The sequence below is a fragment of the Thermobia domestica genome, chromosome 9 (genome assembly GCF_964235325.1).
Source record: "Thermobia domestica chromosome 9, izTheDome1.hap1.1, whole genome shotgun sequence".
NCBI classification, from domain to species: domain Eukaryota; kingdom Metazoa; phylum Arthropoda; class Insecta; order Zygentoma; family Lepismatidae; genus Thermobia; species Thermobia domestica.
Window position 1 is genome coordinate 281,471,584 of NC_137462.1, and position 13,107 is coordinate 281,484,690.

General features: G+C 36.7%; 1 protein-coding gene across 3 annotated transcripts in view; it reads right to left on the bottom strand.

Moving 5' to 3' along the window:
• The window catches only part of LOC145660714 (uncharacterized), a 59,669-nt gene that overhangs the window by 40,676 nt on the left and 5,886 nt on the right, over positions 1-13,107 (bottom strand). For 2 of the 3 annotated variants that reach the window (XM_081726078.1, XM_081726080.1), the window contains exon 2: positions 5,149-5,298. In XM_081726078.1, coding sequence (XP_081582204.1) covers positions 5,149-5,298 — 150 coding nt within the window. The remainder of the gene's footprint in view (positions 1-5,148; positions 5,299-13,107) is intronic. The other variant, XM_081726079.1, reaches the window with a different exon arrangement.

Consider the following 13,107-nt stretch of genomic DNA (forward strand, 5'->3'; position numbering starts at 1 on the left):
ACTTTGTGCAAAAATTGTATTGAGCAGAAATTATGTTCCTTTCGAAGATAAAGCCAAAACCAGTGCAGAGCCGGGGAGCTATGCCCTCCAAAATATTTCTCATCATTAACATGGCTGCATTCCTTAACCGAGTCAACTTGATATCCTCACATACAATTAATGTTTGTGCTGTATTGCCATTGCGAGTGAAAAATCAAATGCCTGTGCTACAATTTGCTTAAATCTAAACAGACAGGGAAACAAGAATTTACTAGTTTTTTGTGCAAAGTAGTAATTTTTCGTTTATTTGTATGTGGTTACTAGATGTAAGTTGAACCACATAACTCAGCCCACTAAAACAAACAAAAGCCTCCATTCTGTCATTTCACTACACAGACCTACATATTCTGTTTAGGTAGTATTAACACTTCCCTATTTCTTTGGATTTGCTTAAGTATTTAGGAATGACTTAGAACCTTTCTAAATTGATTTCATAAGCAAAACTGAATAATGGTATAAGACGTAAGCTTTAGCCTAAATTTAATGAAAACATCAACACTTTTAGATATAAGTTTGCACAAAACCAATAACAAGACACCTCTTAAGTTCATGTGGGAGATGTTACGTCTTTGCGTAAAGCTCTTTAATACAAAAAGATTATCAATTTAATAATAACATGAAAGAGATCTCGATTGATCGCGTGCTTTTTTTAATTGGATATTAAAATAGAGTCCAAGTGTTAAATTTGTAAAGCCAACGGATTAACTTAGAAGAACATAAACACACACATCACACATACAGAGAAAAATGAACAATAACTGTCTTGTATAGAAATATGCCTATTAGCACTGAGTATTCAACTAGAAATGTATAATGCATTGAAGTTCATGACACTGCTATTTAGGAACGAGCTCTTTTGTTCATGGAAAGAAAATCAGTTGTTTCGCATGTTCTGCACTAACTGTAAGTGAAGTATGAGCATCAGTTACGATATTGCATCCACAACTAAATACTCTTTCCGATAGAACGCTGGTACCTACACAAATACTTACGAGCCAGAAGAGCTAATTTTGGAAATTCACTGTCATGAGATTTCCTCCAGTGAAAGAGGTTTTCTTCCACATCTGTAGGCAGTGGTGCTATTCTAATTTTTGGTGACTGGTTATATATATATATATATATATATATATATATATATGAAAGAGAGATAGTAGATGGATACATAGAAAGATACCTCTCTCCACTGGCGTAACTAAGGGCTTGTGGAATGGGGCCCCTTTTCTACGTCCTACATCACAATTTGGGGGCCCGGTGATGGCCTGAGCTTCCCGCAATGCGGGATCTGCGGGGACCTTATTTACGCCCCTGTCTCTCTCCCTCTCTCTTAGGAAGTAAATCATACAAGATAGACAAAGGCAAATTTTTCACTGGATGCAACAAGTGACAAGTAGAGACCTACACAGCAACCCAATATAAGGTGTTGTGACGAAATTAGGTAGCACTGCGAATATCTTGAAAACGAATTATCCAAAACAGATGTTTGTCAAGAAGTATTGGTAACACCTTAACCCAGCAATGGATCAACAATTATTGATAATGGTATGTATGCGTTTCAAATGTAAATAACCCTCACCACTGCACTCATGTGATCCCAGTTTTCATTCTTGATATCTAACCAGCCCATTTGAAATTAAGAAAAAATAGCTTATACCTTATTCTGAGAGATCATATATCTGACCCTGTAGCTGTAAGAATTTCTAAGAACAAAACTAAACAAACTAAAATTTGTTCGTTCTTGGGTATAACTGAATAAAATTTACTGTTATGCCTGGGTATAACAAACGGTTTAGCAAACTCGAAATATATTAACAACCGGTTCTAGCGAATCGGTGCGAACCGGCTGAATAGCACCACTGTCTGTAGATGGCACTGAAAGATATGCATCGATTTCCTGTTGCAGTGAGGCATCAAATGATTAGCACAAAAGAGAAATGGGGATTCCCCGATTTTGCTTTTGTTGATCGGGTACGTTATTCGTCCATATCTGAAATGAAATGAAATTTTTGAGTTTTACGTCAAACGATTATGCCGGTTAGGCTAAAGGAGACAGTGATAATGAGAAATGAATGAAAATGGTGAAATGAAGAAAGTGGGAGGAAACGGGAGAACCCCGAGGAAACCCACGCAACGGTGTTTGTTCACCACAAAGTTCACTTGGCAAGAGCAGGGTTTGAACCCGGGACCTCATGCACCAGAGGTGAACGCTCTACCACTGAGCCACCACGGCCTCTATCGTCCACATCTGGATCAAGTATTGTTTGTGCGTGAGCTTAAAATACAACACACGCACGTGTTATGCCATAGAAAGAACTTTTCTCTCTCTCTCTCTCTCAAACGCATACTGCCACACGTGCACATTCACAAATGCATATACATGAAATAAACACCTACACACAAATAAAACACGCATATTCTATGTCACCGTGTTTCACTCTCATTATTTCCGCAATGATGACCAATATGATAACTGAGAAAGACAATTCAATGAATATTTTTATTAACTTTTTCGGAGAAAAGAGTGGTGGATTAGAAGGAACACAAGTCTGTTTTCTGTGACTAACAAGCATTCTGAGATATCCCCCATTGAAACGTTTTGAGACCAGATTGTTTATATCAACATGAATGAAATGAAATGAAATCTTTGAGTTTTACGTCCCACGGCTATGCCGGTTAGGCTAAAGGATACGGTGATTATGAAAAATGAATGAATGGTGTAATGAAGAAAGTGGGAAGAAACGGGACAACCCCGAGAAAACCCACGCACACGGTGTTTGTCTACCACAAAGTTCACTTGGCGGGGGCTGGGATCGAACCCGGAACCGCAAGCACCAGAGGTAAACGCTCTACCACCGAGCCACCGTGACCCCCATCAACATGAATATTCAAGACCAATCAATATTTTGAATATCCATATTTGATGTTGTCGATATCGATATTTGATGTCGATATCGATATTGTCGATATTTGATATCGATATTTTCGATATCGATATCGATATTTTCGATATTGTCGACATCGATATTCGATATTGTTGATATCCGATATCGATATATCTATTCGATATCGATATCAGAAAAATATCGAATGTCGATATCGAAATTTCAATATCGCACAGCCCTAGGAACCACCAATCCCATTCGGCTTCCGCTCTTACCCTCGCCCTCCAACTTCCAACTAACTCGCGTTTCACTTGTTCTTACCTTTCACCTATGAACTGATCATCTATGGCCTCTAAATGGTTTGCGCAGGGCCTTATAAGGTGCAATAGTCACGTACGAAAACATCACAATACATATCGACATTTCACCCTAACGGGTACGGACGGGTATATATCTTGCAAAATATACGGGAGATTGAATTATACTCCTAACCCAGATTAGTATAAATATGTTGTTAGTGCGTAACAAATATTTGTTTTTTAGTGTAACGTCCCAGGGTTATGCGCCAAAGCTAAGGGAGACGGTGATGATGTGATGAATTATGATAATGATGGAATGAAGAAAGCGGGAGAACCCCGATGAAACCGTTGGATGTTGTGAATTGTCCCTTTTCCCTTGACTGCTACGTAACATAGTATTTTTGTAGTCTTCTGACTCTGTGTTGATTCTCTTTAGCTTGAAACGTCCGCTTTTGGCTATGGGTGTCTACTAAAATCCCAAAATGAAATTTCGTGACCTTTTCTTTACAAAATCATAAAATTTATAATATTTTCAAGAGCCAATTTTGGTGGGAATTAGGCCGAATTTTCATCCATGCGATAGAAACGTACTTTGCTTGCGATTTGGTAGCGTCTAAAGCTGATCATAGTCATTTTTGATGGTGAACTTTGACGTTTCATAGAACAAATTTTTATAATCTGTACTTACATTTGAACAATTAAAAAAAAAAAAAAAAAAAAAAGAAATCGTGACCCAAAAGCTAAATTTCGTGACCGATAGACACCCTGAGCGCGTGTAGTCTTTATAATATTTTAACTATTAACTAATATTATAAATATAAAATGTAGGCTTCGTGACTCCTGATTATTCTCTTTACATTAAAAGAAAATACACTAAAAATAGTAGCATTACACGCTAAGTAACATAAACATTTGCTCAAATTGCTGATCTTTGACTACGTGCTTTTGTTTATAAGTTGCGTACGTTCAGTATTTAATATACACCAGTACGTGTAATACACACTCATTCATCCATTTCATTGAGAATGCTGAGCCTGCTTCTATTCACCTAAGCAACGTGTTTTCTTATTTTTCACAGGTTTTGCTATTTTGAAATGAGAAAGTTTCCTGTTACGTTGGAATAAAAATATCTTCAATACGGCCTTGTAATTTTTAAAGCATACTGATGCTTGTTTTTTTCATTTATTATTTGTTATAATATACATTTCGGAACTTCGACTGCACTAGATTGTTAGTCTATAGTTCCCGCGTTTGCAGGAAAGTGGTCGTATTCCAGGTTTTCCTACAAGCCTCTTTTTAAAAGAAAGAAACATACAAAATGGGCCAAAAGTTAGATGACAGTCCTGTAACAGAGAAGTTTGTTGGGCTACAGGTCCACATTGCCCATAGATGATGAGTACGGGGTGGGGAACCTAAAAAAAACACACGTGACCAGCATGACCGCCATCTTGAAATCCGCCATTTTGAATATTAGTTTATTTTTATTTTTTAATTTTTTTTTAATTGGAAGGTAGACATGCGACTCATGTTTTAAGATTGTTTTTTGATCAGAAATGCAATCCTACTGTTCATTTTGTCATATTACTAACTGGCAGCTTATATAGCTGTTATCAAATAAAACAAAGGCTCTGTAAAACATTTCATTTTCTCTTTTACAATCAAAACTGTTAAAATCGACGACCCCAAAATTAAATACATTTTTAAAATGTTTCAGATACGACTGACACACTATCTGATATTAAGTTATTGTCGTATTAATGTTGCTAAATAGAAACACCTATACCGCAAGGTTTCTGACACTACTCTCTCAAAGGTTAGGCCTACTTATATAGTGAAAGTGAAGTCCTAAAGTATTTACTTGACTGCTATATTTATTATGTTATTAATTTAAAATTACTCGAAAGCAGTTAATTTTAAACATCAATACATACTGTATCAACTTGCATCTCTTCTTTCACTTCCTTCACTTCTTCTTCTTCCTCCGAACTCAAATCCTCCAGAGTTCCATCACTGAAATGGAGAACCTTTCGTTGCTTTCTCACTGGAATTTCCAGATGATCTGATCTTAGTTCAGTTTGCTGCTAAAGAAAATAAATAAAAAAAGATAAAGTACAAAATGAGTTTCAATCAAAGCCAATACAAAGCGCTACCGTGCTTCTCTAATACTTCTCAATTACTCATACAAACATAAAGATACAATTTCCACTTATTTTATGTTAGTTTTTCTTATAACCGATACTGGACAGTATACTATAAAGTATATTGTCCTTTTATAACGGATATTGAGCAGTATACTGTCATGATTATCATTGAGGTCAAGGGCGCCGATCCTGGGGGGCCAATCCCCCCCCCCCAAAAGCTCATGTGGACCCATCTATTGTATTTATGAGTATACAATATTTGGCATAATTTCAGTGCAATTTGTCTTAAAATCTTCATATATATATATAGACCTTCTGCATCTGAATACCCCCCCCCCCCCAATTTACAGAGAAATCGGCGCCCTTGAACACAAATTTCGATGAGTTGGTACAATGAGAACAACGTTCAGAAATCTCATTCCATTGGGTAGCGACTTTCAATCATTTTCCTAATGTCATTACAATCAATTTCTTGATTGCTATAACATATAAATGATCATCTCATTACTTCAATGCTAAAAGTGCATTTACAGTAAGAGAGATGATTCCTGAGCGTGTTAGCATACTGGTTTTGAAATACCGTATTTATTGAACTTTTTTTTCTTTTTTTACCAATTCCACGTGTCTTTTTAATTGAGAAAATTAAATAAGAAATTATTTAAAGCATTTAATTGAACGTTCCAGGATTATTTCCCGCATACTAAAAAAGATCACATATGCTTAAAAGACGTATCAAATAAATGAAATGACCATAGTCGTAAATTTTCGAAATCTTGGCAATCGGCTTCGTCATCTGTGCCAAAAATAAAATCATTATATTCAATATTGTTCATTTATAAACTTAAATTGCAAACATTATCTTAACTCCTGCTTTCCTCTCTTCGCGTGCTTTTGTTTTACGAAGTCGACAACTTAACCGAGGTGCCAATACAGCTTCTGAACCCATAGATTTTTAAAATTTAGAAAAAAATATGTAACGTTATTTTAAAAGAACATTGTGTAACTGATCAAAATATACGGCAATTCTACCTCTAACATGTCTAATGAGATAGAAATACTGTACATCAACAAAAGTGTTATGTTTTATGCACGCACTCATGTATAAGGAAGCCACTACGAAGTGAAATAAAGTCAAGGCAATGTCTTAACTGATGACTAGCTGAACCTTCGCTCTCTACACAGCACATCATTCACAAATGAGCATAACTCTCCTTGTCATTTCTCATAACATCTGTATATGGCCCTTTACAAACACAACTAAAAGACGTCTTGATAAAAGTTGGCAAGCGATACCATAAAGGGGAATTTTTTTCAATATCTCGCACCGTTTGCAAGATTTGAGCCTTCTTCCGGTAGGAGTTTCTAATTCATGTATGATCAGTGTTTTCTTTCTTCTTGCATGCAGTATATTATAAGCAAATACATTATACACACAATTAGTTATGATGTCAGTGATATATGGTGTTCATTGGGCAAAATACTCCAAAGAATACAGATTCATGTTAGACTGAAGAAATGGTTATCCTTCGTTTTTCATTATCATTTGGCCATGAAACGAACGCCTGAGAGATATAGAATCCCTGTATACAACTATGTGGCGATGGTATGTATAACTCGTAGGATATGATGCTTTACTGTTTTAAAATTTCAACACTTCCAGTGTACCCCTAAAAAATGTAATAAAGAAATAACGATCATGTTTTTTTTTTTTTTAAATATTCGATTAAAACTGGACAATCTACACAAAATTTGGAATCGACCAGTGAAAAAGGCATGTTTCTGGCACTCGCGGTTTTCGAGATCTCATTGTCGAAATGAATGGAAACAAACAAACTTTTCTTTGGAGACAAACATATAAACCTAACATTTTAATATATAGATAACAACGAGGAAAATTTTTTTAAGTTCTTAAACATATTGAGGAAGGACTGATGACTGTTCAAATAAAAAAATAAGTACAAGGGCAGCAGCTTTTGTTATGTGTGACCATAGATTTGTAAAATTTACAAAAGAAACATGCAGCTTGCCCTATCGCAGTTGCCATTTATTTGGCAAATACGAATTCTCTGACTACAAGCCACGATTTACAAAGTTTCCAGATCTAAGTACAATGTAAAAAGCAACTGTACTTTTCTCGACCAGGGGGTTTCTCATCTACTATACATATATACGTATGTAGTCCACGTGTAGATACAAGACTTTCGCAGAACAAACTAATGTATCTTAAAAAATATCCCGTACTAAATGACGGGTAAGGAAAAAGAGAAGTGGGTTCTAAGAAGTAAAAATTACTTAACTTTTTCAAGTGAGTAACCTATCTTTGTTTACATGCATACCCACCGTCGCTATGGTGCCTACGGACACATCCTCGCGCTCCGCATGCTTATGAGTTTCGACCTGCCCTACACGGATTTTAGATTCGCTTCTTCCTTCTAGCAGCCACTCAGAACAGAATTTGTTGTGCTTTTTTAACTGTCGTTTCTATGGCATACAAGAAAACACTGTATGCTCATAACGGTTAAGCCCTACTCAAGTGAATCTGCACCCAGGAAAACAACTCCTCCCAATAAAAACAATGTTTAAAGGTACTACGAGTACAGAGTACATTTCTTGAAGAAAGTGGATACATCATTAATTTATATATACATAGATCCATAAACTGTATCTGCACTGCATTTGGCTTCGCCCACAAAACAAGCAAGCCTAATAGCATTACAGTCCTCTAAAACAATAAATTGATTTACGGCATTGTGAAAGAATGATAGAATTAACTGACAAATTTACGGAGAAATGAACAGGATCAGACGAAATGTCGGCATAAGAGTAACGAAAAAGGTAATGGTCATCAGTGTAGGGTGATTAATTAAGGGAAAAACGAAGTTAAAAATTCTCGACTATATGAATTCGCATATTGAAGCAAATATACAATGGAGCATAATATGGCAGTGTTTCAAACCAGTGTCTTATTAACTAATCTAGGACGTGTATGTTGAAGAACGGGAGAAAAATACAAAAACGGAGAGCGGAAACTAATAAGAGAAGAACTAAATGTGGTGAAATGGGGCAAAATTTTGGGCCCTATCCCATTTTATGGGGGCATAAATTTGTAAAATCCCATGGAAGAAATGTTACTTATTTCCAGGGTTGGCAAAAACCATAGTTTTTATTGAAAACAACAGGTTCATTTGGTTTAAACCCGGTTTCTTTTGGTTTAAATAATTTGCTCTACGTGTTTATATCACATATGGACAGAAATACGTTTGTTTCGCCTTGGTGTTATTATACAACAACCGGATTATGCTGGAAGGGGTTATATAAGCTTAAAGCGAAATCCAAACCGCTTCTCGGCTTACATCCGAGAGAAATTGTTCTTAATCTGAACTCGAAACCTGATAAAAATACTTCGTACTGATCTTTACATACTTGTTAATATAATCGTCAAGAGTCATTTCAGAAGTACAAAAAGATAAACACTTGCACAAGTGAAACCATTATACAGAATTACATATGGACAATTTTAAAGTACTACGGAGTACAGAAGAACTAATTTTGTTCAAGTTAGTTCACTACGACTCTTATTAGTCCAAGTTAAAGAAATGCAATGACTTAATTTGCATATCAGTAACAAAAGTGAATAAAGATACGTATTATTTGAGTCCACTTTGGTTGTGACCCATTTATACATAAATAGATGCCAAAGATATTTCTGATTAGCTGCCTGTCGTGGTGCCTTCTCCCCCCCCCCCCAAAAAAAAAGTACGGCACTTCGATGTATTTTACCAACAGTAAACATTATCAAAACGAAACAATATTTAGAATTTTTCTTTGATTGCAATTGCATAACAATAATAACAAACTATAAAAAAATCACAAAAGAAACATTCATAAAGTTATAAAAGGGACAAAAGTTGCTTTTGTAGCATAACCTCTTTGAGTACTGAATGGAGAATTTAGGTCTGAATATAATACGAATAATATACGGGAGTGACACATGATAACCCACAAATGTGTGTCCATCAAGATTCTACGAACCCTTCCACATTTACGAACGTTTATTAAAAAACCAGCTGGTTTAAACCAACCAACCCTGCTTATTTCATTACAGGATTCTACAAGTAATCAACGGGATCTTATCTCTTACATGTATAACAATGAAGAAATACGAAATGGAAAGTATGTTCTTTCCCATGTAAGAAAGACATAATGAAGTGAAGTGCTACGTGAAGGCAATGTACAATGTTCATAGAAGTGTCGCACAGCTGTGGCATTCAAAAGGCATGTGTTTTATTCCATATAAAATATTTTTGCATTATCCTCGTTAATGAATATACCCAGAGTGACTGACGCGCCTGCTCCCTACGGATGACTCTTTTGTTACTGCTTGGACCCCCCTTCTGCGATCTTGCTCTGACTCGGTTAGACAGCACTCGTTCTTTTTATGACCACCTAGCTCAACTCGGTTTATGTTTTTTAATTAATTCGTGGTTTATGCATTGCAGTTTTTATCCCATGTGCGCACACGTTGTAATCATACTTAGCCATCTTAAAGTCAATCTGCACCCATTACGAACTCTTCTCTTACGAACTACTTTCTAAGGTAATAGGAGCATATTTCTTGCTAGAGAAGTTCATATTTCATGAATAAATGAATCTTCCAGTACAGGAAAGGTGCATTTTCATATGCGTTTTGTAATTTTTTGATATTCCAGGGGCATATGTTTGGTAGAGGGCTCCGTCCTTAAACCCCCCCCCCCCCCTGTTGTGTATAGTACTGGTTAGAAATATCAAAACGTAAGGATTCATTGTATTGTTATTTTTGAATAGTGCGTCGTTTGGAAGACTTAACAGTTGGAAGGTCGTATTTTGTGAAGTAATACAATACAGACGAATACATATCCAGCGAAGAGCAAGAAAAGCATGAAAATAAGAAATATTTGTGATTAATAGCTCAGAAAAAAGGACGGAAATGAAAGAGCAGTAATTGTAGGTAAAGTGTATTAAAATAACAGATAAACACCAATACAACGTTGAAACAGGCTAATGTGGGTCTAATACAGAGCTGGCATCTGCGGAAGATTAGCCGAATAATATTTTTTTTTTAGCCCTAACCAGTGACTATTTTACGGTGTGGTCCAGGGGGAATTCCACCTAGAGATATCTCCGATCGTGCTCCATCTGGGCCAGTCTTTCTTTCACAGAAAATATTTTCTCTTATTTTTTTTTTGGGAGGGGGGCACATTTTCACACGGTGCTGTTCTATTTATTATTATATTATAGACATATTATCTTGATCTCCGGAGGGGGCACTATCAGAGCTCCGTGGGGCAGTGCCGCCCTAAAGATATGTCTGGAAGAAACACTGATCAGGCTATGAGGAGTGTGTCACTACTACTATTACTCCCTGTATATTGGAATTCTCGTCCCTTGACGGAAATCCTCTGAAATCATTATTGGTCATAAACATAACAAAAATATGCTCATGCACAAAAATTGGGTTCCATGGACAACGGAATAAGTCTCTGGAGCCCATTGGCCCTATTCGAATAAAGAAAAGCGTAGACTCGCACTGAAATAGCTATTGCATCAAGAATGTTCAATGAAAGTCATGTTTTATAGTTCGTTCTCTTGATAGATGGAACAGATATAAGGGAAAAGCTTGTATACCCAATACAGGATTTCCTCGTACCTATTCTGTCTATCGACACAAAACTTGGTACACACATTTCTTATCCCCTATACTATTTGTTTGAGATACACTTGGATTGTGTGCTTTTACCCGGGGCTACTCCAGAGAGGCCCAAAGTTGATGGGAGGGATTTCTGGAGGAAACTTTCCCGATATTCTTCCAGTTTTTCGTGTTCAAGTACGTTAGGGGCCCGAATACATAGTACCTCTGGAAAGGTTGTTTCATGCTGAAGAGAATGAACTATAGACCATGACTTTCCAATGAACAGTGCTGATGCAATAGCTATTTTATTGCGAGTCTACGATTTTTTTTATACTAACAGGGTCAATGGGCCCCAGGGACTTACTCCCTTGTCCATGGCACTTTTTCATGAACATATCTTTGTTATGTTTATCAAACTAAGTCCCGTTTAACTAAGACTAGGTTTAACTAGAAAGTCCCGTTGACAGGTTCTTGTCCTTTCCTTGTGAGTACATATATGCTATATGCTTTCATTTACCTTTGATAACTCCTCATTTTACATGGAACTGCGCGTGAAAGTTGAGGTAATGGAAGTCCGCGCGCAACTTTAAACAATATTATGTGGTTTATTCGAAAAAGGAAAATATAAAAATAGCTCGTAATTATTAACGATTTGAAGGTATCTTCGGACGACGAAATACAACCTTCTATAGTCCGCGTCACCAGAATTGGCGTGTGGCATCAGCCAATAAACTCGCAGTGCGCTGTTACTAAAGCTTCAGGGAGGAATCTATACTGCATTGATACTACTTGTCCTTTCTGACAGCTCGCTGCACGCACGTGGTGCTCATTGCTGTGTTGCCACCTTTTGCATCGGGTATTGAAACACGAAAATATACATTGAAAGTAGACCTCAGTTTTATAAAATTAAATGACGCAAAAGGGAACCAAAAAGAATTCTCTTATAGCAAGCAGATCCACTACTCAAATTAACAATCGACTAAAACAATGTGCATTTGATTATATTCAAATTGGCAACGTGTGGAAAGTCTATCATTGCAGAGCAAGAGAAATGAGCCACAATAATTGGCTGAACGTGCTTTTTCCATACATTTTTTTTTTTTTGCCTGATTGTTATGACCACGTGCAGAAAGTGAAAAAAAAAAAAAAAAAAACAGGAAAGCAACTATCAGAAAGGACAAGTTGTATCAAATACAGGGTTTTCATAAAGTCTGGACGGATTTAATTCGCTTATAATTTACATAAAAATGCTCATATTGAAATCAAATAAAGTGCAAACGGTAGCGGAAGGATTAAATTCTTACCTGTAATCTGCACCAGCTCAGATCATTCACCGCCACACCTCCAACTGGGCGCCATTACCAATCCATCGGTTAGGGAATTTCTCGTCAAGGAACTGTCTCACCTTGATTGCATAGTGAGGGTGTGCCCCGTCCTGTTGGAACACGATGTCGTTCTGGATTGCGCGTGCCTCCAGTTCCGGAATGAGGCATTTCTGCAACATATCCAGGTACGAATCTCCATTCACGGTCTCCTCTTCAAAAAAGAACGGTCCAATCAGATAATCATAGGACACAGCGCACCAAACGTTCACTTTAGGGCTATCTCTCTCAGAGTTGCCGCTTATCTAACATTGTTGCCAACTAAAAATGTAATCCTTCCGCTACCGTTTGCACTTTATTTGATTTCATTATGAGCATTTTTATGAAAATTATAAGCAAATTAAATCCGTCCAGACTTTATGAAAACCCTGTAGACTTTAATCATTTATAATTGTCTACAAATACGAACAAAATCAATTACGAATGATTAGATTCCTCCCTGAAGTTTAGCAACAGGTCACTACGAGCTTATTGGCCGATGCCATACGCTAATTCGGGTGACGTAGACTATAGTAGATGAATAATTGTTTTCAGAACTCACGAAAAGAATTTGTGGGTCAACTTTACACTACATGCTCTAGTTGTCTATCGATAAGTAGGACAACATAAAAGTGACTAGCAGAGTAGAGTAGGGTGACCAACAGTAAAGTAGAGCAGGGTTAGGTTAGGATTACAGAAGCTTGGGTCAATTAGTTTTGT